Source organism: Pongo abelii, chromosome 20 (genome assembly GCF_028885655.2).
Source record: "Pongo abelii isolate AG06213 chromosome 20, NHGRI_mPonAbe1-v2.0_pri, whole genome shotgun sequence".
NCBI classification, from domain to species: Eukaryota; Metazoa; Chordata; class Mammalia; order Primates; family Hominidae; genus Pongo; species Pongo abelii.
The window spans coordinates 50,127,135-50,148,941 of NC_072005.2; the positions used below are offsets into that span (position 1 = coordinate 50,127,135).

Sequence of the window (21,807 nt, forward strand, 5' to 3'; positions counted from 1 at the left end):
CTCACACCTGTAATTCCAGCACTTTGGGAGGCTGAGGCAGAAGGATCACTTGAATCTAAGAGTTTGAGACCAGCTTTTTACAGAGTGTCTCCCCTATAATGTCTCTGGTTAAATGAAAGATTTTCAACTGTGAATACAACCCTAACCATACTCATATTCTAGTTCCTTTGCCTTTCCATATAAATTTTAGAATAATTTTATATCTACAAAATATCTTGCTGGAATTTTGATAGTAATTATTTTAACCCTGTGTATCAATTTGGGGAGAATGAACATTTTTGCTATATTGAGTCCCACGATCCTCAAACATGGAATGTCTCTCCATTCATTTAATGTTGTTGGATTTTCTTCATCAGTGTGTTGTAATTTTCATCTTACAACCCTTGTACATCTTTTGTCGAACTTCCATCTAGGTATGAACTTTGATTTCCATGTGTTCATTGCTAGTATAATATATATATTAATTTTGGTATCCTGATCATGTATCCTATGATCATGCTGAATTCACTTATTGTGTAGACATTCATGGATTGGAAGACTTCACATTTTTATGATGACAATACTACCCAAACCAAAATTGCAGTTTTACTGCAATCACTATCAAAATCCAAACAGCCTTTTTTTTTTTTTGCAGAAATCAATTCATAAATTCATATGTAATTGCAATGGATGCAAATAGACAAAATCTTTTTTTTTTAAAGGAACATGATGGATGGCTCCCACTTCCCCATTTTGAAACTTACTACCAAGCTATAGTAATGGAATAGAATTGAGAGTCCATAAAGAAACCCATACATCTAAAGTCACTTGATTTTCAAGAAGGATCCAAGATTGCTTAATGGAGAAAGCAGAGTCTCTTCAGCAAATACTGCTGGGCAAATATATATACATATGCAACATAATGAAGCTAGATCCGCACTTCACACTATACTTAAAAATTAACTCAAAATGATCAATGACCCAAATGTAAGAGCTTAAGTTATACAACTCATAGAATAAAACATAAAGGTTAATCTTCAAGACTTTTTATTTGGAATGGATTCTTAGATAAGACACCATATGCACAAGCTAAAAAAAAACTCACATAAATTGGACTAGAGCAAAAAAAAAAAAATGCTATGCATACAGAAACATTGTCAAGAGCATGAAAACACCATACAGCATGGCTTCTAGTATCAGAATATATAAAGAACTCTTAGACCAGGTGAGGTGGCTCTCACCTATAATCCCAGCACTTTGGAAGGCTGAGATGGGTGGATCGCTTGAGCCCAGGAGTTTGAGGCCTGCCTGGGAAACATGGCAAAAACCATGTCTCTACAAAAAACAAACAAACAAACAAACAAAAAGCAATAAAAAAACAAAGGTAGCCAGGCATAGTGACCCACACCTGTGGTCCCAGCTACTCGGGAGGCTGAGGCAGAAGGATTGCTTGAGCCTGGGAGGTCAAGGCTGCAGTGGGGTGTGATGCACCATTGCACTCCAGCCTGGGCAACAAAGAGAGACTCTGTTTCTTAAAAAGAAAAGAAAGAACTCTTACAACTCAATAACAAGAGGAGAAACCACCCAATTTTCTAATGGGCAAAGATACAAATAGAAATTTCAGATATACAAGTTACCAACAATCATGTGAAAAGATGCTCGACTATTAGTCATTAGGAAAATGCAAATCAAACCAATAATGAGATACCATTTTACAGCAGCTATGTTAGCTATCATCCTTAAAAATAGAAAATAGCCGATATGGTGGCAGGCACCTGCAGTCCCAGCTACTTGGGAGGCTGAAGTAGGAGGATTGTTTGAGCCCAGGAGTTTTGAGGTGTGGTGAGCTATGCCCACTGGGTGTCCACACTAAGTCGACATCAACATGGTGATCTCCCAGGAGCAGAGGACTACCAGGTTGCCTCAGGAGAGGTAAACTGGCCCAGGGTGGAAACAGCAGGTCAAAACTCCCATGCTGATCAGTAGTGAGATGTTGTCTGTGAATAGCCACTGCAATTCTGCCTGCACAACACAGGGAGATCCCGTTTTCAATTTATACACACACACATATACATATACATATATATTTTATACATACATATATACAAAATAAGTATTGGAGAGGATGTGGAGAAATTACTACCCTCACACACTGAAGGTGGAATGTAAAAATGGTGCAGTTGCTGTGGAAAGTTGTTTCATGGTTCCCAACATAGAATTACCATATGAATCACTAAATTTCATATCTAGGTATATACCCAAAAGAATTGAAAGTAGGTGATGAAACAAATACTTGTACACCACTGTTTGTAGCAATGCTATTGACTACAGCCAAAAGGTGGAAAGAACCCAAATGTCCTTCAATCAATGAATGGATAAACAAGTTGTGGCGCACGCCTGTAATCCCAGCACTTTGGGAGGCTGAGGTGGGCGGATCACCTGAGGTAACGAGTTTGAGACCAGCCTGACTAACCTGGTGAAACCCTGTCTCTACTAAATACAAAAAAATTAGCTGGGTGTGGTGGCACATGGCTGTAATCCCAGCTACTTGGGAGGCTGAGGCAGGAGAATCATTTTAACCCGGGAGGCGGAGGTTGCAGTGAGCTGAGATCGTGTCATTGCACTCCAGCCTGGGCATCAAGAGGGAAACCCCATCTCAAAACAAAACAAGACAAAGCAAACAAACAAAAAAACCAAATCGTAGCATAAACATAAAATATTATGAAGTACTGGTACATGCTGTGATGTGGATGAACTTTAAAAGCAGTATGCTGGCCGGGCGCGGTGGCTCACGCCTGTAATCCCAGCACTTTGGGAGGCCGAGGCGGGAGGATCATGAGGTCAAGAGATCGAGACCATCCTGGCTAACATGGTGAAACCCCGTCTCTACTAAAAATACAGAAAAATTAGCCGGGCGTGGTGGCAAGCGCCTGTAGTCCCAGCTACTCGGGAGGCTGAGGCAGGAGAATCGCTTGAACCTGGGAGGCGGAGGTTGCAGTGAGCTAAGATCGTGCCACTGCACTCCAGCCTGGCCACAGAGTGAGACTCTGTCTCAAAAAAAAAAAAAAAAAAGCAGTATGCTAAGTGAAAGGTGTCAGAAACAAAAGGTTCCATAGTGTATAATTCCATTTATATGAAATGTCCACAATAGGTAATTCAATAGGACAGAGATTAATGTTAGACAGTGACTGCTTAGTGGGTATGGGGTCTTTGGGGTGATGAAAACGTTTCCTAACTTTTTATTTGTACTACATATATCCTAAAATGGTGAATTTCACGTTTTGTGCATTACACCTCAATAGAGATGTTTTCCATAATAAAATACGTTAAAATGTTTTGCATAGATAAAACAATAAAGAAAAAAACAAACGTTTTTGTTGAGAAAATATTTGCGAGATACAATGTTAATATCATGAATATAAAAACAGTGCTTGAAAAGTGGGGATAAAACCAAAAACTCAATAAGAAAGTGGGCAAAACATCTGGACAATTTACAAAAAATGTAATAATGACACCTGAAAATATGCAAAGAATATGCCATTTTTACAAGAGTTATAAATTAAAACTACATGCCATTTCTTACCACTGGCAAAACTTATTTGAAGAGTGTATCATCTCGCTTGTTCCCTTTCCAGTAACACTCCTGTCATCACTAGAGGCGTTTAGACTTCAGGAATTCCTTTCTATACGATTATTTTCTCTTGGGCACCCAGGGAGAGGGAAGGACGACTCTCAGGGTAGAAGTCCACATTTCCCAACAGGCGCTCGGGGATACGAGATTCGTTCCCCGTGGGAAGAGTGGTCAAGGGCTTCTCAGTAGTCTTCAACACTTCCCCTGGAGAGTGATGCTGCAAGAGTACAGTCCAGACGCTCAGTGGACTCGCGGTCGGTTTAGCTCTGGCAGGTGGATCCCAGGGAATTCTGGGAAGTGTAGTCCAGACGCTCAGTAGAGTCGCGGTCAGTGTGGCTCCGGCTGGCGGGTCCCGGGGAATTCTGGGAAGTGGAGTCCAAACACTCAGTGGAGTCGCGGACACTTCCGCTCGGGGACTGAGGTTGCTGCGGTTTTTCCGCGATAGTTTGGGGCAGTTCCTCGCGTTGCGGACCCTTCTGAATTTTCTGGACCTACGCATTGGATCCTCAAAGAACTGGTGATCGAATTAGGGGAAAAGGGGCCTCGTCGGAGAGTAGAGGTTTGGAGGGGCAAGGGCCGCTGTTTACGTTCTCGTCCGTGGCACCTTCTTGGGCTTGGGTCTGTCCTCGCGTCCCGGGGCACTGGTACTTGGTTGGGTCGCGTCTCACCTGGTTTCAGGGGTTCCGGGGCTCTGAGTTCGCCCACTCCGCCCCCTGCACCCCACGCGCGTGGCCACTTCTTCGCGATATAACGTTGGGGTGTTAATCTCCTTGGGTTTCCCGTTACTGTTCTTTAAAATGGGGACTTTGGGACCATCCTAATGGAATCGTTTTGGGAACTGGAAGAGATAACACAAATGAGAGCCTTAAAGCAGTCCCTGTCACTTGGTGACTGGTGGACTCTTGTTAATTTCCCACGAAGCCTGTCACGTCCCCGAGTGGGGTCAGAGCTCCAGCTGCAGGGGCCTCGGCCCTTCTCCCTGATCCCTGCAGGACGCTGGATGATCCCGGAAGCCTTCTGACCTCTTTTTAGGAGAGCGAGGGTTGCGTCCACTTTCATGAAGGGAAAGGAGCATTTAACTTTTATGGGGGATGGCGACGCGGTCAGGGTGTTTCACAGCTTTCTCCTTCCCCAACCCGACCTTTCCAAAAGAGATGCAGGGAGGGACTTCTTGGCTTCTGAGGGCAAAGCTCTACGTGAGTGGTCCTTGGCTCTTTGACCGAGATGCTCACCCCAACCGAGAGTGTATATAGGTTGTGTCCTCGGGCATGGGGGTCGATAATAATTAAGTCTTAATTAGTAACTTCATTCTAAGGGCTTTATACAAATAAATTTACGCCACACCGTGGCTCTGTGGAGAAGTATTGCTTTTTTCTATTTTAAAAACGAAAGTGAGACACAGAGCGCATAGGCACCCGACTAGTGAGAGGTGGAGCTGGGGTTGGAACCTAAGCAGTCTGGGTCAGAGCCTGATTTGATCTTCTCTTGGGATACGTTGTCTTTGAGGCAGAGGAACTAGTTGGACTTAGGTGGGGAAAGCAAGACTTAGGGGCTTGAAATTTTCTGAGTTTCTAAAAATGTTGTCAACTATTTTGTTTCAATCATTACAAATATTTTGTACTCTTATAGAACCATGTCATTGCAGAGCATTCTATTTTTCTTTATTAAGAACAAAATGGGCCTGGCGCGGTGGCTCACGCCTGTAATCCCAGCACTTTGGGAGGCCTAGGCGGGCGGATCACGAGGTCAGGGGTTCGAGACCAGCCTGGCCAACATGGTGAAACCCCCGTCTCTACTAAAAAATAATTAACAAAAATTAGCTGGGCGTGGTGGTGGGCGCCTGTAATCCCAGTTACTCGGGAGGCTGAGGCAGGAGAATCGTTTGAATCTGGGAGGCGGAGGTTGCAGTGAGCCGAGATCCGCCATTGCACTCCAGCCTGGGCGACAGTGCGAGACTCCGTCTCAAAAAAAAAAAAAAAAAGAACAAAATATTTTTATTACCCACGAATCCATGATGTAAAGATAGCAACTGTTAAGCTTGTAATGTGTTTCTTTCTTTTTGTATATTTATAGGTTTATTTATGAACATTTAAAAATTTTTATTATTTTTTCTTAATATTTCCCCCTTATGTGTTTAACTATGGAAATTTCCAAATACTGACAGAGACTAAACTAGTGAATTATCATGTTATATCACACTCATTAATCTCATTATTGTTATTTTTCCTACGACTGTTTCCTAAAATTATAAAACTTTTTATTTTCATATCATTTGAAACCTATAGAAAAGTTGCAAAAGTAGCCTAAGAAATTCTTATTTACTCTTTACCCACGTTTGCCAAGTGTTTGCATTTTTCCTGTTTGTTTTGTTGATGACCATCAGCTGAATACCACCAGAAACATACCTGTAACCAGAGACAGCTGATTATAGCTTTCTGCAGCAAGGAAGCCCACGTACCAGGGGCTGTCTTGGTAAGAGGAATTTAGGAAGACCTAGTATATGGTTTCACATAACATATTAGATAATTTTAGATTGTATACCAGATAATGTTATTTATTAAATATTAGATATCTATCCAAAGACTGCTAATAGTAGTTTATTGTGTTATCTATTATACAGTTCTAGATAACATATTACCTAACTTCATGTTATATACTCTGCAGTTCTATATTTAAATTTGTTGTATTTTTCACTTAAGGTTCTTACAAGTGTCCCCTACCCATCTGCCACCACCACCCGTGTTCACAGTCTAATTTTATGCATTGCCTTTAATTGTCACATTTCCATAATCTTTAATCTTGAGGATTCTACACCCTTTGTCTTTCTATGCTTGATATTTTTGAAGAGTATAGGCAAGTTATTTTGGAGAAAGGCATTCATTTGGAGTTGTGTCTGATATAATTCATGTGCGGGTTCAGATTATGCATTGTTGGTAGGGATACCACAGAAGTGGTGAAATGCGGGTTCAGATTATGCATTGTTGGTAGGGATACCACAGAAGTGGTGAAATGCGGGTTCAGATTATGCATTGTTGGTAGGGATACCACAGAAGTGCTGAAATGTCCTTTTCATTGCAACATAACAGGGTCCAAGTGATGTCACTTTGTCTGTTCATTGGTGATCTCAACTTTGTCCACTTGGCCGAGATGCTGTCTTTCAGATTTCTCCACTATAAAGTTACTTAAAAAAATTGAAAAGAATAAAGTTTCTTAGGAATAGATAACATTATTAGTGGGCATTCAGCTGTAAAATGACCTTCTCCTCCATTTATTCTTTGTTCAACTACAAATATTATATCAGTATGGCCTTAGAATTGACTCTTGTTAAGTTAAATGACGTGTACGTTAACAATTATTTTTTCCAACCTATTGTATCATAGAACTTACTTATATCAGGTGTACATCCAGTGATCATTTGACAGTTTGCTGAATGGAGTAACCATCACCACAATTCAGTGATCATTTCATGCTCATATTGATTTCCTCCTGCCTACTTATGGTTAGACTTCATTCTCACTCAGATCTGAAGCAATTACTAATCAGTTTTCTCTATGCATTTTCCCACCCAGACATTTTATAGAAATGGAATCCTGCAATATGTAGTCCTTTGTAACTGGCTTCTTTCATTTAGCAATGATATCTCAAAGCTTCATGTATGTTGTAACATGAGTCAGTACTTAATTTCTTTAAATTTCCAAATAAGATACCGTTGTATGGATAGACCATGATTTGTCTATTCATTTAGCCACCGGAGGGCATTTTGGTTGTGCTGTTTTGGGTTTTTATGATTAATGCTGCTGTGAGCATTCATGTGCCAATTCACAATACACATCCCTGTTAGTGGGTGGCATCCCTGGCCACCTTTTCATGTCTCTTTTTCTGCCTTTCCTGGCACTTTGCAGGCACAATTCTGCTTTCCCACGAACTGCATCACTCAGGACTCTGCAAGTTTCCAGAAGTAAGAGGGAAAATGACCACGTTCAAGGTGGGTAGGACTTGCTTCTATTACTCTTAAAATTCCCTCTCAGTACTTAGATTGTCACAAGTTTTTCTCTGTCTTGGGAAGACTCAAGGAGAAAAACAGACATTTGAGGATCTCTTGTGTACCATGTACTTCCTTTGTTACTTTTGAGTGGATTTTGCATTTGTTTTTACTTCTTGTTTTCTTGTATCATTTATTCTATGGAGTAGACAAGATTGTAGGAATGGATAATTATTTCATTATACTACTTCTCTGCTCACACATTAGCTATTTTTCTCCTGTGATACTCTTCCTCATGTACATTCATAACTGTATTTGTGTTGGTGATATTAATCTAATTTAAATTGCACTCTTTGTATTTAATATTATATAATGTTCATTTTTAATGGTTGCACCATATTCCCATTTAATCGATGTTCCTTTTAATTACTTTATACTCCCAGACACCAGGAACTCAGTTTTGAAAGGCTACTTTTGATGTGTGCCACGTTGGCTGTTTTGTAGATAGAGTATCCATATGTGGCACATCACAGCAGGCTGTAACTGTGGCTTCACCCAAGGATTGCTGGAAGTTTCCACACAGGAAGAGCTAGATTCTCTTTCCCCCATGCCTGAGTCATGCCTTCTGTGTCTTTTATTTACTGGTCTTTCTTTATTCCTTTATATATTAAGGAATTTGACCAAAGTAATATGTAAGCTAATTTTTTTTTTTTTTTTTTGAGATGGAGTTTCACTCTTGTTGCCTAGGCTGGAGTGCAATGGTGCGATCTCGGCTCACTGCAGCCTCCACCTCCCGGGTTCAAGGGATTCTTCTGCCTCAGCCTCCCGAGTAGCTGGGATTACAGGCATGCGTCACCATGCCTAATTTTGTATTTTTAGTAGAGACTGGCTTTCTCCATGTTGGTCACGTTGGTCTCAAACTCCTGACCTCAGGTGATCCACCCACCTCGGCCTCCCAAAGTGCTGGGATTCACAGGCGTGAGCCACCGTGCCAAGCCTAACCTACATTTTTTGTGCATGATACTAGAAGATTTGCCAGTCATTTGTGTTTCGTTTCTTCATTTACTCCTCAGAACAGCTGAATGAGGCTATTCTTATCTTCCTCTTAAACACATGAAATATGAGAAACCTGCTCGGGTTCAGACAGGAGACCAAGGGTCAAGAATATTAGCCATTTTAGCCTTTTTACTCAGTTGAAAGAGAAAAAGAAAGAGAATTCTCCATTGAGGGAACTGTGCCCTGTGGTGTGGGTGTCTGGAGTGTCCTGTTGAGTGATGACGTCCACAGGTGGCATCGCTTCTCCCTGGACCTACCTTGGGAGGGGGGCATCTTCTCTTCTTGTCGTGGTACCTCCTCCATGGCCCCCAGCACTTCAGGCACCCAAGGACAGCGATTACCACAATCGTTATAGAACATTTTAAAATTCATTATGGGAAAAGATGCCTTACACAATGTTACCAGAAAATGTAACAGTCTAAGGTGAAAATATTTACCATTTGGATATCTAAAAAAAGATACAATCCAAAATAAGAATCTTATGCCCAGACTAGGGAAGAAAATCCAAAGAAATACGAATAAAGGACATTACCAGGAATGTATAGAAGGAGAAAAACAGATGTCAATAAATATTTGAAAAGATGGTGGTATTCATTTATAATCAAATAAGTGAGAATAATAAAACAAAATCATGGCCAGGCCTGTGACTCACACGTATAATCCTGGCACTTTAGGAGGCTTAGGAAGGAGGATTGTTTGAAACCAGGAGCTCAAGACCATCCTGGGAAACATAGCAAGACTCTATCTCTACAAAAGAAAAAAAACAATTTCTTCCTAATCAGATTACCAAAGTAATGGGAAAATTGATAACCTGCTTTTGGCTATGTTAAGAAAAACCAGAATAATGTATCCCCTTGAAAGATTTTGAAGTTAGGTAAAAAAAAAAATTGAGAAAACATGACATAATCATAATTTTAAACATTCTTATTTTCTGACATTTTGTTATTTAAAACTTACTTTAAATAGGAGAGTAAGATCTACCTGAAATGATGTTCTTTATTGGATTGGTAATCATGGAAAAGATATAAAATTAAATATTCATTACTTAGAATAACAATAGATTAGTTCCATGGAACACTATGCAGACATGAGATAAAATCAACAATAATTAACAAAAAGAAAAACAGCTAATGTTTAAGTATTCAGTCTGTGCTACACACTTTTCCCCAGTAACATATACATATTCCACTGTTTAATTATTTGAAAACTATATCATGTGATGATCATTATATAGAGAGGAAAGTAATGCATTCAGGCCAACCTGTCCAAGGTCACATGACTGGGAAGGAACAGAGCCTTATATATGCGCTCTGAGGCACGCTGGCTGCAGATCATGACATTCAGTGTTGCAATTAATGTATGTAGTTTTTGCCTGGAGAGTACAGAGGACTCACTGCATAACTACTCAAACATGTCACCATAAGCTTGTCAGTTTGGCAAATGTTGAAGAAAAACAATAACATCCAGGGTTCAAGTTTGAGAGAGGAAGACAATGGGCATTATCAAACAAAGTCAGGACTGAATTGCTAAATGTTGCTGAAGGTGATTGTCAAGATTTATCAAAACATATATATGTGTAGCCCAGGACGCCACATTTAGAGTCCTAGAGGGTTACTTACAAGAAGACTCAATGATTGCACGAAGTAAAAATACGGGAGGTCTTTTTCATCTCTGTGTTTCTGGTGGAACTCAGGAAAATCAGTCATTGTCAGACAGAATGAGTAGAAGTCTATGAGTTGACCGATGTCTCTCAAGATCCAAAACAACTTCCCACCCCTCCCCTCTGTCTGCTCAGTGCCACCCCTCTCCCAGGAATCGTTGGTCATGAGGTTGAGATTGCATATGTTTGATGCTATAGGAGGCAATGACCTTCAAGGACGTGGCTGTGGTCTTCACTGAGGAAGAGCTGGGGCTGCTGGACCTTGCTCAGAGGAAGCTGTATCGAGATGTGATGCTGGAGAACTTCAGGAACCTGCTCTCAGTGGGTGAGGACAGGCACCCTCTGTAACAGAACGTCAGGCCCCAGAAGTGGCTTTGTATCCTAGGGTACAAAGTTTCAAGTCTTAATTAGTAACTTGAACCTGTGGTTCAAGTTTGAGTGTGCAGTGAGCACCTAAATTTCTAGTAAATTTTACCTTGATATTACCTAGAATGTGTTGGGATTAAGCATGAAAGTTTGCCTGTTCACAGGACATCAAGCATTCCACAGGGATACTTTCCACTTCCTAAGGGAGGAAAAGATTTGGATGATGAAGACAGCAACCCAAAGGGAAGGGAATTCAGGTAAGAATCAAGCAACTATGAATCCCTGTACATCTCTTCCACCTGTTTTACTTCTGTCCATGCTCAAATCCATTACCCTGGCTTAAATGGCCAAACCTCTTTCTTGGATTATTGACAACGGTCTTACACCTGGTGGCCCTGCTGCCCGCCTTCCCATCCTGACATCTGTTCTCATAGCAGCTAAAGTGATCCTTAGGAAATGTAAGTCAGATTGCCATTCCTCAGCTCAAAAGCCTGTTTGGCTTATTTTTATTAAAGTTACAACCTCTTTAATTGACTTTTAGAGACCCTGTGATCTGCTCTTCATCCCCTCCCTGCCACCTCTCTAATTACATCTCCTGTCCTCTCCTTCTTGCTCTGTCTTTACCAGCCACTTCATTCTCCCTGCTGTTTCTCTGTCCTCCCAAGGACACAGTGTTGCCTTTTGCTGGTACCCAGTGACCACAGACTGAGCAGACTGAGTGACAAACATTTATTATTTTTGTGGTCTTTAGGGATGAAGTCTGATACATCTCACCGGGCAATTATCAAGTTGTCTGTAGGGCTTCATGTTTTCTGGATGCTCTTGGGGAGAAGCCTTTACTTTGGTTTATCAGTGTCTAGGCACTGTCCACACTCCTTGGCTCTTGCTTCCCTTCCTCCATCTTCGAAGGCAGCAACTTGCATCCCCATAGTCACGCTCCCTCTGCCACTCTTCTTATGCCTTCCTCTTTCACCTTATGGGGCCCTTGTAATTGCTTTGATCACTCCTGGATAATCCAGGATGATCTTTCTGTTCTCTGGTTAACTGACTAGCAACCTTAATTGCATCTACAACCTCTGTTCCCCTGCTGTATAACAACATGATCATAGGTCCTGGGGACTGGATGTGGACATCTTTTAGGAACCATTATTCTGTCTCTACAGAAGCTTCTGTCTCAGCCCTTGCTTGCTCATCTCAGTCATTGGGATACTCTGTCACCTCAAAACCTCCTGGCATCTCCTTCAGTTATTCAAGTTTCTTTTCAGTTTTAAAGTCATGAGAGAAGCCATCCCAAACCACTCTCTTTATAATTCCGCTCTATTTTGATTCTTCTTGTGCTCTCTTGTACCAAGTCTTACATACTTCTGTTTATCTGTCACTTCTACATGCTGGACCGTAATGTCTAAGGAATTTTAACTCTTCATGGCTGTATTTTCAGTGCCTAGAATAGTCCTGGTACATGGCAGGTTTCCAAATTTTTGTTAACCTGATATATAAGCTAATGAATGGGGTGACTTCACTGTCTCCTGGAATTATGGAGAGAGCTAATAAGTGAAACACAAACTATGGTGAAAGAGAGATATTGCAGAACATGTTTTTTGTCTTCCAATGGCCATGCATTTAATTATGACATTCTTAGGTTCCGTTATTTGATTGCATTGTGTGTTTACAGTGGACGCACATCCCATGGAAACTTCTAAGCATTCTTTTTATTACCATACTGAGCTATATGCCTTCCATGTGACTTATCCTGGAGCTTTTCGTAGGAAGCATATTCATTTCTGGAAAGAAATCATTTTTGAATGAGCATTCTGATGTCTACTAGTGAGACAGCTCTTCTACAAGGGGAAAAAATTCTCCATTTAGTGATGTGTCAGATAATAACCAGCTTCCCAGCTAGCTTTCCTTTGAGAGATTTACCCACCTGCAGCCCATTTGCCTTTCCAAAGTCTGCATGCACGTCACTGACGCCAGGTTTCTCCTTCTCCTGGATGGGGAAGAATGAGGAAGACAGCAACACAATTCACGCAGCTGAACATTGCCTATATTTCTGGTCATCTTTGTTCAAAAATATGTATATTTCTGCATCTTCATTATATACAAATTTAATTGTTAAAAACATAAAAGAATATAGATTTTACAACATAATTTTTCCTTTACTTTTTAGAGACCTAGTGCTCTATTTTCAACTTTATAACTTGGAAGGAATCAGGAAACTGCCCCCTCAAAATATCAACATCGTGAAAGAGACTCTCTTCTCCCCAAAAACCTCTTAAGTAGCAGTGTGTATAATATCCATATTCCAGTGTGTACCATTGGGTACACATTTAACTATTACTGTTTTTCCAAGATTCAACCTTGGAAGTTAACTTTCCATTTGACTGACTTAATTTAGGACTTGGTAATATCCTGACCAAAGTTTTCAACATTTTTATGAGTGTGAGTCATAGTAAGAAACACATCTTTCACCATAACCAGGACAAACATTTTTCATACATGTAGATGTCTATGGGTTACTTCAGTAGGCATTTCATGAAATGATACCTTTCTTGCTTGTTATGAAGATGTGATCATTTCTTTTCTAGTTCTTTTTTTCTAACTGCTCATTAGAAGGTTTTAAATTTATTTTACAGCTCACTTTTTGTCTATATTCTTCCATTTGGAAATAAGTATAAAGGAGTTTTTATCTATATCATATATTTTCTGCCCTCTTTTTTCTTCTTTTTTATTTTTTTGAGACAGGGTCTCACTCTGTCACCCATGCTGGAGAGCATTGGCATCATCTCAGCTCACGGCAACCTCCGCCTCCTGGGTTCACATGATTCTCATACCTCAGCCTCCCGCGTAGCTGGGATTATAGTCGTGCGCCACCACACCTGGCTAATTTTTGTATTTTTAGTAGAGACAGGGTTTCACCATGTTAATCAGGCTGGTCACCAACTCCTGGGCTCAAGCGATCCACCCGCCTTGGCCTCTCAAAGTGCTGAGATTAAAGACGTGAGCTACTGTGCCTAGCCTCTGCTCTTTTTTTTTTTTTATGAGAGTCTAATATGCCCACATGGAACCAACCAGGGCATGACCCCTCAGGCATTCTTTTTATCCCAAGTGTTCTCACCACCTTTCATTGTCTCATTAGGAGCATCACCCTTTGTATACCCCTGTCAGGTCCAACCTTTCAGATTCCCATCAAAACTGGTTGTCTGTTTCTTACCTATTTCATTTAACCAAATTATTGTTCATATCTACAGAAAAATAAAATTAGAGATACATGTTATGTAAAATTCTTGTGTAGGAATATTATGAATATGTAGATATAAACACTCCTAGGCCTTTGATATTATTGTGAAGAGTTTAACCGGCTACACAGTTTAGAGCATGAGTTTACAGAAGATCGCTCTCACTTCACACCAACTACAAGTGTGGGGATTTCTCAAAACTACCTTCACATTCAGTAATTACCTAGAAAGATAAGCAGAACTCACTGAATGCTTTTATACCAAAAGTTACGGATATTTACAGGGTAGAGATGCACATTACATTTCACCAAGAGAAAAATAAGAAACAGTTCTGGGAAGTACCAAATGAGGATCTTGTATTGTATTCTCCTGATAGAGTAGGATGCGTTACATTCCCAGAATTAAGGTGTGACGTAGAGAGTACAGCAAATCAGGGAAGCTCACCTGAGCCCTGTTTTTTTTTTTTGAGAGGGAGTCTCGTTCTGTCACCCAGGCTGGAGTGCAGTGGCGCGATCTCAGCTCACTGCAAGCTCTGCCTCTTGGGTTCTCGCCATTCTCCTGCCTCAGCCTCCCGAGTAGCTGGGACTACAGGCGCCTGCCACCATGTCCGGCTAATTTTTTTGTATTTTTAGTAGAGACGGGGTTTCACCATGTTAGCCAGGATGGTCTGGATCTCCTGACCTCGTGATCTGCCCGCCTTGGCCTCCCGAAGTGCTGGGATTACAGGCGTGAGCCACCGCGCCCAGCCGAGCCCTGGTTTTACAAGTAATTTTTGAGGCTGCATTACATAGCCATTATTTGTTGATTGATTCCCATGTGACTAGTCAGTCTCCTGGGCCACTGATTCCATGTAACCTAAAGCCTCACCTTAAGTCATGTTGCTCTTTGTGACATAGGGGGCACCAACCCCCAAAGGCGTGGCCAGCCACAACCCTAAATCATATTGTTTCACTTTCCAGTGACCTAGTTTTACTCTCAAGCAAACAAAGACACTCTCCTCAGGCATCAACTCCTAGACATTACCTCTCAGATCCTGAGGAAAACATCCAGACCTCATTTTGAGTAAGGTTAATATCTTTACTTTGTAAGGATACACAATATAAACACAAATGTACCAAGTATTGATTATATTACTTTTCTTTAAAGTTGGTTTTGATTCATATTTTATTATATACATAATTTATTAGTTTCATAATTTACCATGCAAGATTTTAGACTGACTAGGAAATTCACTAGGAAGAGTAGCAGGTATAATGTTTGTATCATATTAATTTTATTATTGTCTTTTTATTTTATTAAAAATTTTATTTCAGTAGTCTTTTTTTATTTTATTAAAATATATAGTGGTTTTTGGTTACATGGATGAATTGTCTAATAGTGAAGTCTGAGATTTTAGTGTACCCATCACCTGAGTAGTGTAGATTGTACCCAACTTGTAGCTTTTTATCCCTTACCCTACCTTCCACCCTCCCCATTTTAAGTCTCCATAGTCCATTATATCACTCTGTATGCCTTTGCATACCTATAGCTTAACTCCCACTTATAAGTGAAAACACGGTATTTGGTTTTCCATTCCTGAGTTACTTCACTTAGAATAATGGCCTCCAGTTCCATCCAAGTTGCTGCAAAAGACATTATTGTATTTTTTTATGGCTGAATAGTATTCCATGGTGAATATATACCATATTTTCTTTATCCACTCATTGGTTGATGGGCACTTAAGTTGGTTCCATATCTTTGAAATTGTGAATTGTGAATTTTGTTGTAATAAATATAGGCATGCTGGTGTCCTTTTGATGTAATGACTTCTTTTCCTTTGGGTAGACAGTAGTGGGATTGCTGGATCAAATGGTAGATCCACTTTTAGTTCTTTAGAGAATCTCCATACTGTTTTTCATAGAGGTTGTACTAATTTACATTCACACCAGCAGTGTATAAGCATTTCTTTTCACCACACCCATGTCAACATCTATTGTTTTTCATAAGTCTTTTATTTCTACCAAGTATTTTACATATGATACTTGGTTTAGTTTAAAATCGGCCTCATCCAAACCGAAGATTATGGTGCACTTGAAAAATACAAACTGAATGTTGTCTATACTCATGAGAGTTTCATGCCATGGCCTAAGTGAAATCTTGATAACACTGAACAAAGGCTTCACTTGTCCTCATCTTTTAATTCTGTATTCTGATAGGAGACAAGATCCAAACTGAGATGGAGACTGTTTCAGAAGCAGGAACAAATCAAGAGTGGTCCTGCCAGCAAATCTGGGAAAAAATTGCAAGTGATTTAACCAGGTCTCAAGACTTGGTGATAAATAGCTCTCAGTTCTCCAAAGAGGGTGATTTCCCCTGCCAGACTGAGGCAGGACTATCTGTAATTCACACAAGACAGAAATCTTCCCAGGGCAATGGATATAAACAGTCCTTTAGTGATGTCTCCCTCTTTGATTTTCATCAACAATTACACTCAGGAGAGAAGTCTCATACATGTGATGAGTGTGGAAAAAGCTTTTGTTACATCTCAGCCCTTCGTATTCATCAGAGAGTCCACATGGGAGAGAAATGCTATAAGTGTGACGTGTGTGGTAAGGAATTCAGTCATAGCTCACATCTGCAAACTCATCAGAGAGTCCACACTGGAGAGAAACCATTCAAATGTGTGGAATGTGGGAAAGGCTTCAGTCGTAGATCAGCACTTAATGTTCATTACAAATTACACACAGGAGAGAAACCTTATAATTGTGAGGAATGTGGGAAGGCCTTCATTCATGATTCCCAGCTTCAAGAACATCAGAGAATCCATACTGGAGAGAAGCCATTCAAATGTGATGTATGTGGTAAGAGCTTCTGTGGTAGATCAAGACTTAATAGGCATTCCATGGTTCACACGGGAGAGAAACCGTTCCAATGTGATACGTGTGGTAAGAGCTTTCGTCAGAGATCAGCACTTAATAGTCATCACATGATCCACACAGGAGAGAAACCATACAAATGTGAGGAGTGTGGAAAAGGCTTTATTTGTAGGCGAGATCTTTATACGCATCATATGGTCCACACGGGAGAGAAGCCATATAATTGTAAAGAGTGTGGGAAGAGCTTCAGATGGGCCTCGTGTCTTTTAAAACATCAGCGAGTCCACAGTGGAGAAAAACCATTCAAATGTGAAGAATGTGGGAAAGGATTTTACACAAATTCACAATGCTATTCCCACCAGAGATCCCATAGTGGAGAAAAACCATATAAATGTGTGGAGTGTGGGAAGGGCTACAAAAGGAGGTTGGATCTTGACTTTCACCAGCGTGTCCATACAGGAGAGAAACTGTATAATTGTAAGGAATGTGGGAAGAGCTTTAGTCGGGCCCCATGTCTTTTGAAACATGAGAGACTCCACAGTGGAGAAAAACCATTCCAATGTGAAGAGTGTGGGAAGAGGTTTACTCAAAATTCACATCTTCATTCCCATCAGAGAGTTCACACTGGAGAAAAGCCATACAAATGTGAGAAGTGTGGAAAGGGCTACAATAGTAAGTTTAATCTTGATATGCACCAGAAGGTCCACACAGGAGAGAGACCATACAATTGTAAGGAATGTGGGAAGAGTTTTGGCTGGGCCTCGTGTCTTTTGAAACATCAGAGACTGCACAGTGGAGAAAAACCATTCAAATGTGAAGAGTGTGGGAAAAGATTTACTCAGAATTCACAGCTTCATTCTCATCAAAGAGTGCACACTGGAGAAAAGCCATACAAATGTGATGAGTGTGGGAAGGGCTTCAGCTGGTCCTCAACTCGTCTGACCCATCAGAGACGCCACAGCAGAGAAACACCTCTCAAATGTGAGGAGCATGGGAAGAAGATTGTACAGAATTCATTCTCTAAAGTGCAAGAAAAAGTTCACAGTGTAGAAAAGCCATACAAATGTGAGGACTGTGGGAAGGGCTACAACAGGCGCTTGAATCTTGATATGCATCAGAGGGTCCACATGGGAGAGAAAACATGGAAGTGTAGGGAGTGTGATATGTGCTTTAGTCAGGCCTCAAGTCTTCAACTTCATCAGAATGTTCATATTGGAGAAAAACCTTAGTGATGTGATGGTGCAATAAAATCTTCACTCAGTTTTCACGAATGCAGTCTCATTTGAAAGTTCACAAAGGAGAGAAACATTAAAACATGAGGCACATAGTAAGCACTTCCCTTTGAGTACTTTATCTCTGAATCCATGCTGGTGATAAATTTCACCCATTCTTGCAAGAGGGAAAACATTTGTTTAAGATAACATCAGTGCTTCAGCCATAGCCCAGCGTGCCCCAAGTCTCAGGACCACCATAATGGAGAATCCTTGTAAATGGTGCAATAAAGCTTTATTCAGAAGTTTGATAATTACAGCTATCATTCAGGAGACAGGCCTTAGAAAGAGTAAGAGTCCATGAATTTACCAGACTCTAATGGTGGACATGCCAAAATTGATGTCCAGTAGAATATAAGCTACATGTGTCTTTCTTTGCTGCTAAATCATCACAGCCTTAACACAGATTAGCACTTTGTATGTGTTCAGTACTTGTTTGTTAAATCAATGAAAGGATAAAACATATGTATGGATTTGGATACAATTTTGTGTATCCAAAAAGGGAAGCCTGCAAGAAATAATTCTGGGAATCATGAGTTGAAATGCAGAGTAAACTCAGTACTGCAATCCATAGCAATATTTTGCATATTATTATTTTTTCTTTTAAATTTTTTTCTTGATCAGATTTATCATATTCATTGAATATTATTTTATTGCACTTGGCTCCTGGCTTCTCCCCATACTGTGCTCTGAAGTCAGATTATTATTTGTGGCTCTATGAAATGTCCATTGCTTGTATACGGTATAAATTTAACTATCTTTTGTAGTTTTTCTCACAGTATAGATTGAAAAGGTTTAGTTAATTTTGCAATAACAGACCACTGCATATTTCACAATTAAGTGTTTTCAACAGTATTAAGGCAAGATTTACAGTAACACTTTTAAAGTGCAAGATGTACATTGACAGAAATTTTCTTAGTCAATCCTAGATTGATCATGATTTGTGATTTCTATGCAGGCCTTGGTATGATTGCCTTTTAATTGCTGTACAATTTCTTTTTTTTTTTTAACTTCTCTGGTATAAAATATTCTAAATTTGAAGGACAGCTTTTGTCAACCTTCTTATCCAATATTCTTCCACCAACGCTATGAAACAGGAAGAGAAAATGGAGTTTGGTAATTTCATCAAATATATTCAATATTGGGGGCAGGAGTAACATTTAAATCCTCCTCTTTATTGCTGGCAGTAAAAATATGTCTTTTGGAGAGCAGAACATGCCAGAATGTATAAGGTGCAACTGTTTGATATGAAAACCATAGGATAGGAAATTATGCCTATGACACTAAAACTCCAAAAAGTAGAAGACCACATTGATGATGTCACTCCATTTTAAAATGGAAAGAACAAGTGTTCAAGAACAGGAATTTGTGTGAATTGCATTTATTCCTATGATAATATGAACTCAATGAGATGATGACCTAGACACAATAACAAAAGGAGAAAAACAATGTGGTTTTTTTTAGCCTTCATAACCTAATCAAATAAATATCTTTGTGTGTTTTATGTTCTTTTAAGTGTTTACATACTGTGTAAATGAATATTTTTACTGATCTTTGCTGGCAATGAGTATTTGCAGGCATTTTTCCATTTTATACTTCCGTGCATTTTTAATTTTTTTATGCCACGATCTTTTAAACAACCAGCCCTTGTGTGAATTAAGAGTGCGAACTCACTCATTACCATGGTGGGGACACCAATGTTCATGAAGGATCTGCCTCCATGACCAAGCACCTTCCAATATTCCCCACCTCCAACACTGGAGGTCATATTTCAACATGAGATTTGGAGGGGATACATATTCAAACTATTGTCAGATGCTAATTCATCAGGTATACACCATAGTAATATCTTAAGTGTGTTAAAGTGATACATTTTCTAAGGTATAGAGCAAATAGGGCTTATCACCCCCCTACAAGCAAAGAAAATGTCACAATGCTTAGTGTGCCATTTTTGATATTGGATGCAACTTGTTGTTTCAACTGTGCTACTCTGACTTTTATGAGTGACCCAAAAACTTTTTGACTTGTCCCAGACAGGAGAAGTTTGTGTAATATGTCCCAGCTTCCATGTAAGCTTCTCTGCCACTAAAACCCTATGATCCTGGAGGTCCAAAAGTGTTTGAAATGTCCGTGGCAGATAGTATGTTTGAAGCCTATGGCTGGCCCTAATTGGAGAATCAAAATTCAGGTGCTTAGTATTTTGAAGCAAATTTCTGCCATCCTCTGCATATACTTATTCTCCTCTGGAGAAGAAGCTTTTCATTTTGCTAGGGTTTTTTTGTTTGTTTGTTTGTTTGTTTTTTGAGACGAGTCTTGCTCTGTGGCCCAAGCTAGAGTGCAGTGGTGCAATCTTGGCTCACCGCAACCTCTGCCTTCCGGGTTCAAGCGATTCTCCTGCCTCAGCCTCCCCAGTAGCTAGGATTGCAGGTGCCTGCCACCGTGCCCAGCTGATTTTTGTATTTTTAGTAGAGACGGGGTTTCGCCATCTTGGCCAGGCTGGTCTCAAACTCCTGACCTTGTGATCCACCTGCCTTGGCCTCCCACAGTGCTGGGGTTACAGGTGTGAGCCACCACGCCCGGCCACTAGGAGTTTTAAAAGGGACAGAACACTTGACCGCAGACCACCAAATTAACATGTGACTTATGCTTTCCATCATGAATTGGGTGTTGACCCCTGCATCTCTTTAAGTTACATGTGCAGATTAGTATTCCATTTGGAAGTGGTATATATGAGATTGTGTTTGTGCAGGCTCTGAAGCCACAGGTAAGTGCACCTAATATTCATCTCCCTACTCTTGCTGTATTCAGAATGGGTGAATATAAAGAGAAGTCATCTGAAATTATTGTGTCTCAGCAGCAGAAAGAAGTGGAATACGCGGTTGGACGCGGTGGCTCACGCCTGTAATCCCAGCATTTTGGGAGGCCGAGGCGGGCCAACCACCTGAGGTCGGGAGTTTGAGACCAGCCTGACCAGCATGGAGAAACCCCATCTCTACTAAAAATACAAAATTAGCCGGGCATGGTGGCACATGCTTGTAATCCCAGCTACGCTGGAGGCTGAGGCAGGAGAATCACTTGAACGCGGGAGGCGAAACTCCCTCTCAAAAAAAGAAAAAAAAAACAACAACCAAAACTGAAAGCTGGTAATGAAACAAATAGTATACACGAACATTTGTAGCAACACAGTTCACTACAGCCAAAAGGTGAAAAGAAGCCAAATGTGCATCAATGTATGAATGGAGAAACAAACTGTAGTATAAACAAAATATTATTCATCTATGAAAAGGAATGAAGTACTGATACGTGGTATGATGTGAATAACATTAAAAATATTATGCTAAGCAAAGGGAGTTAGAAACAAAATGTTCCATTCATTTTTGTGATTTGTCCAAAACAGGTAATAGAAAAGAGAAAGATTAATGTTTCCCCAGGAATGGGATTATGGACAACAGTAGTGATCGCTTAGTGGGCATGGGGTTTTCTTTGGGTGATAAAAATGGTTTGGAATTCAAGAGGTGGTGGTTTCACAATGAAGCAGCTACTTTGTCTGAGGTTTAAACCCGGGGTTCGCCGTTAAGCGCCAGGAAAATTTAGGACACGGACACACAAGAGGAGTTTAGGAGCGGAGGTTTAATAGGGAGAAGAGAAAGAGAAACAGGTTCCTCTATAGAGGTCTCCGAGCGGAAAAGGGTCGGCTGGCAGTGAATGTGCTGAGCTTTACAGACCAGTTTGAGGAGGCAGTGTCTGATTTACATAGGGGTCATAGATTGG

General features: G+C 40.4%; 1 protein-coding gene and 1 long non-coding RNA gene across 5 annotated transcripts; one reads left to right on the forward strand and one right to left on the reverse strand.

The window, feature by feature from the left end:
* Window positions 1-421: 421 nt before the first annotated feature.
* Window positions 422-14,767, reverse strand: LOC103888631 (uncharacterized). 2 transcript variants are annotated; one of them, XR_008516622.2, is made up of 5 exons: window positions 14,355-14,767; window positions 12,599-12,661; window positions 10,268-10,689; window positions 3,563-6,015; window positions 422-2,001 (listed from the first exon to the last, which is right to left on the reverse strand). It is a non-coding gene; the product is annotated as an uncharacterized LOC103888631 (long non-coding RNA). The 2 variants fall into 2 exon arrangements; XR_653060.3 differs by lacking the exons at window positions 422-2,001; window positions 3,563-6,015 and having other exon boundaries at window positions 9,628-10,689.
* On the forward strand, window positions 3,997-19,551 carry ZNF224 (zinc finger protein 224). Of its 3 annotated transcripts, XM_063719559.1 has the most exons (5): window positions 3,997-4,169; window positions 7,513-7,595; window positions 10,507-10,633; window positions 10,839-10,931; window positions 16,106-19,551. In XM_063719559.1, exons 2-5 carry the CDS (start codon window positions 7,581-7,583, stop codon window positions 17,992-17,994), a joined length of 2,124 nt encoding a protein of 707 aa, XP_063575629.1. In that variant the 5' UTR covers window positions 3,997-4,169; window positions 7,513-7,580; the 3' UTR covers window positions 17,995-19,551. The 3 variants fall into 3 exon arrangements, with proteins under 3 accessions (XP_063575629.1, XP_063575630.1, XP_063575631.1); XM_063719560.1 differs by lacking the exons at window positions 3,997-4,169; window positions 7,513-7,595; window positions 10,507-10,633; window positions 10,839-10,931 and adding an exon at window positions 14,836-14,972; XM_063719561.1 differs by lacking the exons at window positions 3,997-4,169; window positions 7,513-7,595; window positions 10,507-10,633; window positions 10,839-10,931 and adding an exon at window positions 14,877-14,977.
* The last annotated feature ends 2,256 nt before the right edge of the window (window positions 19,552-21,807 follow it).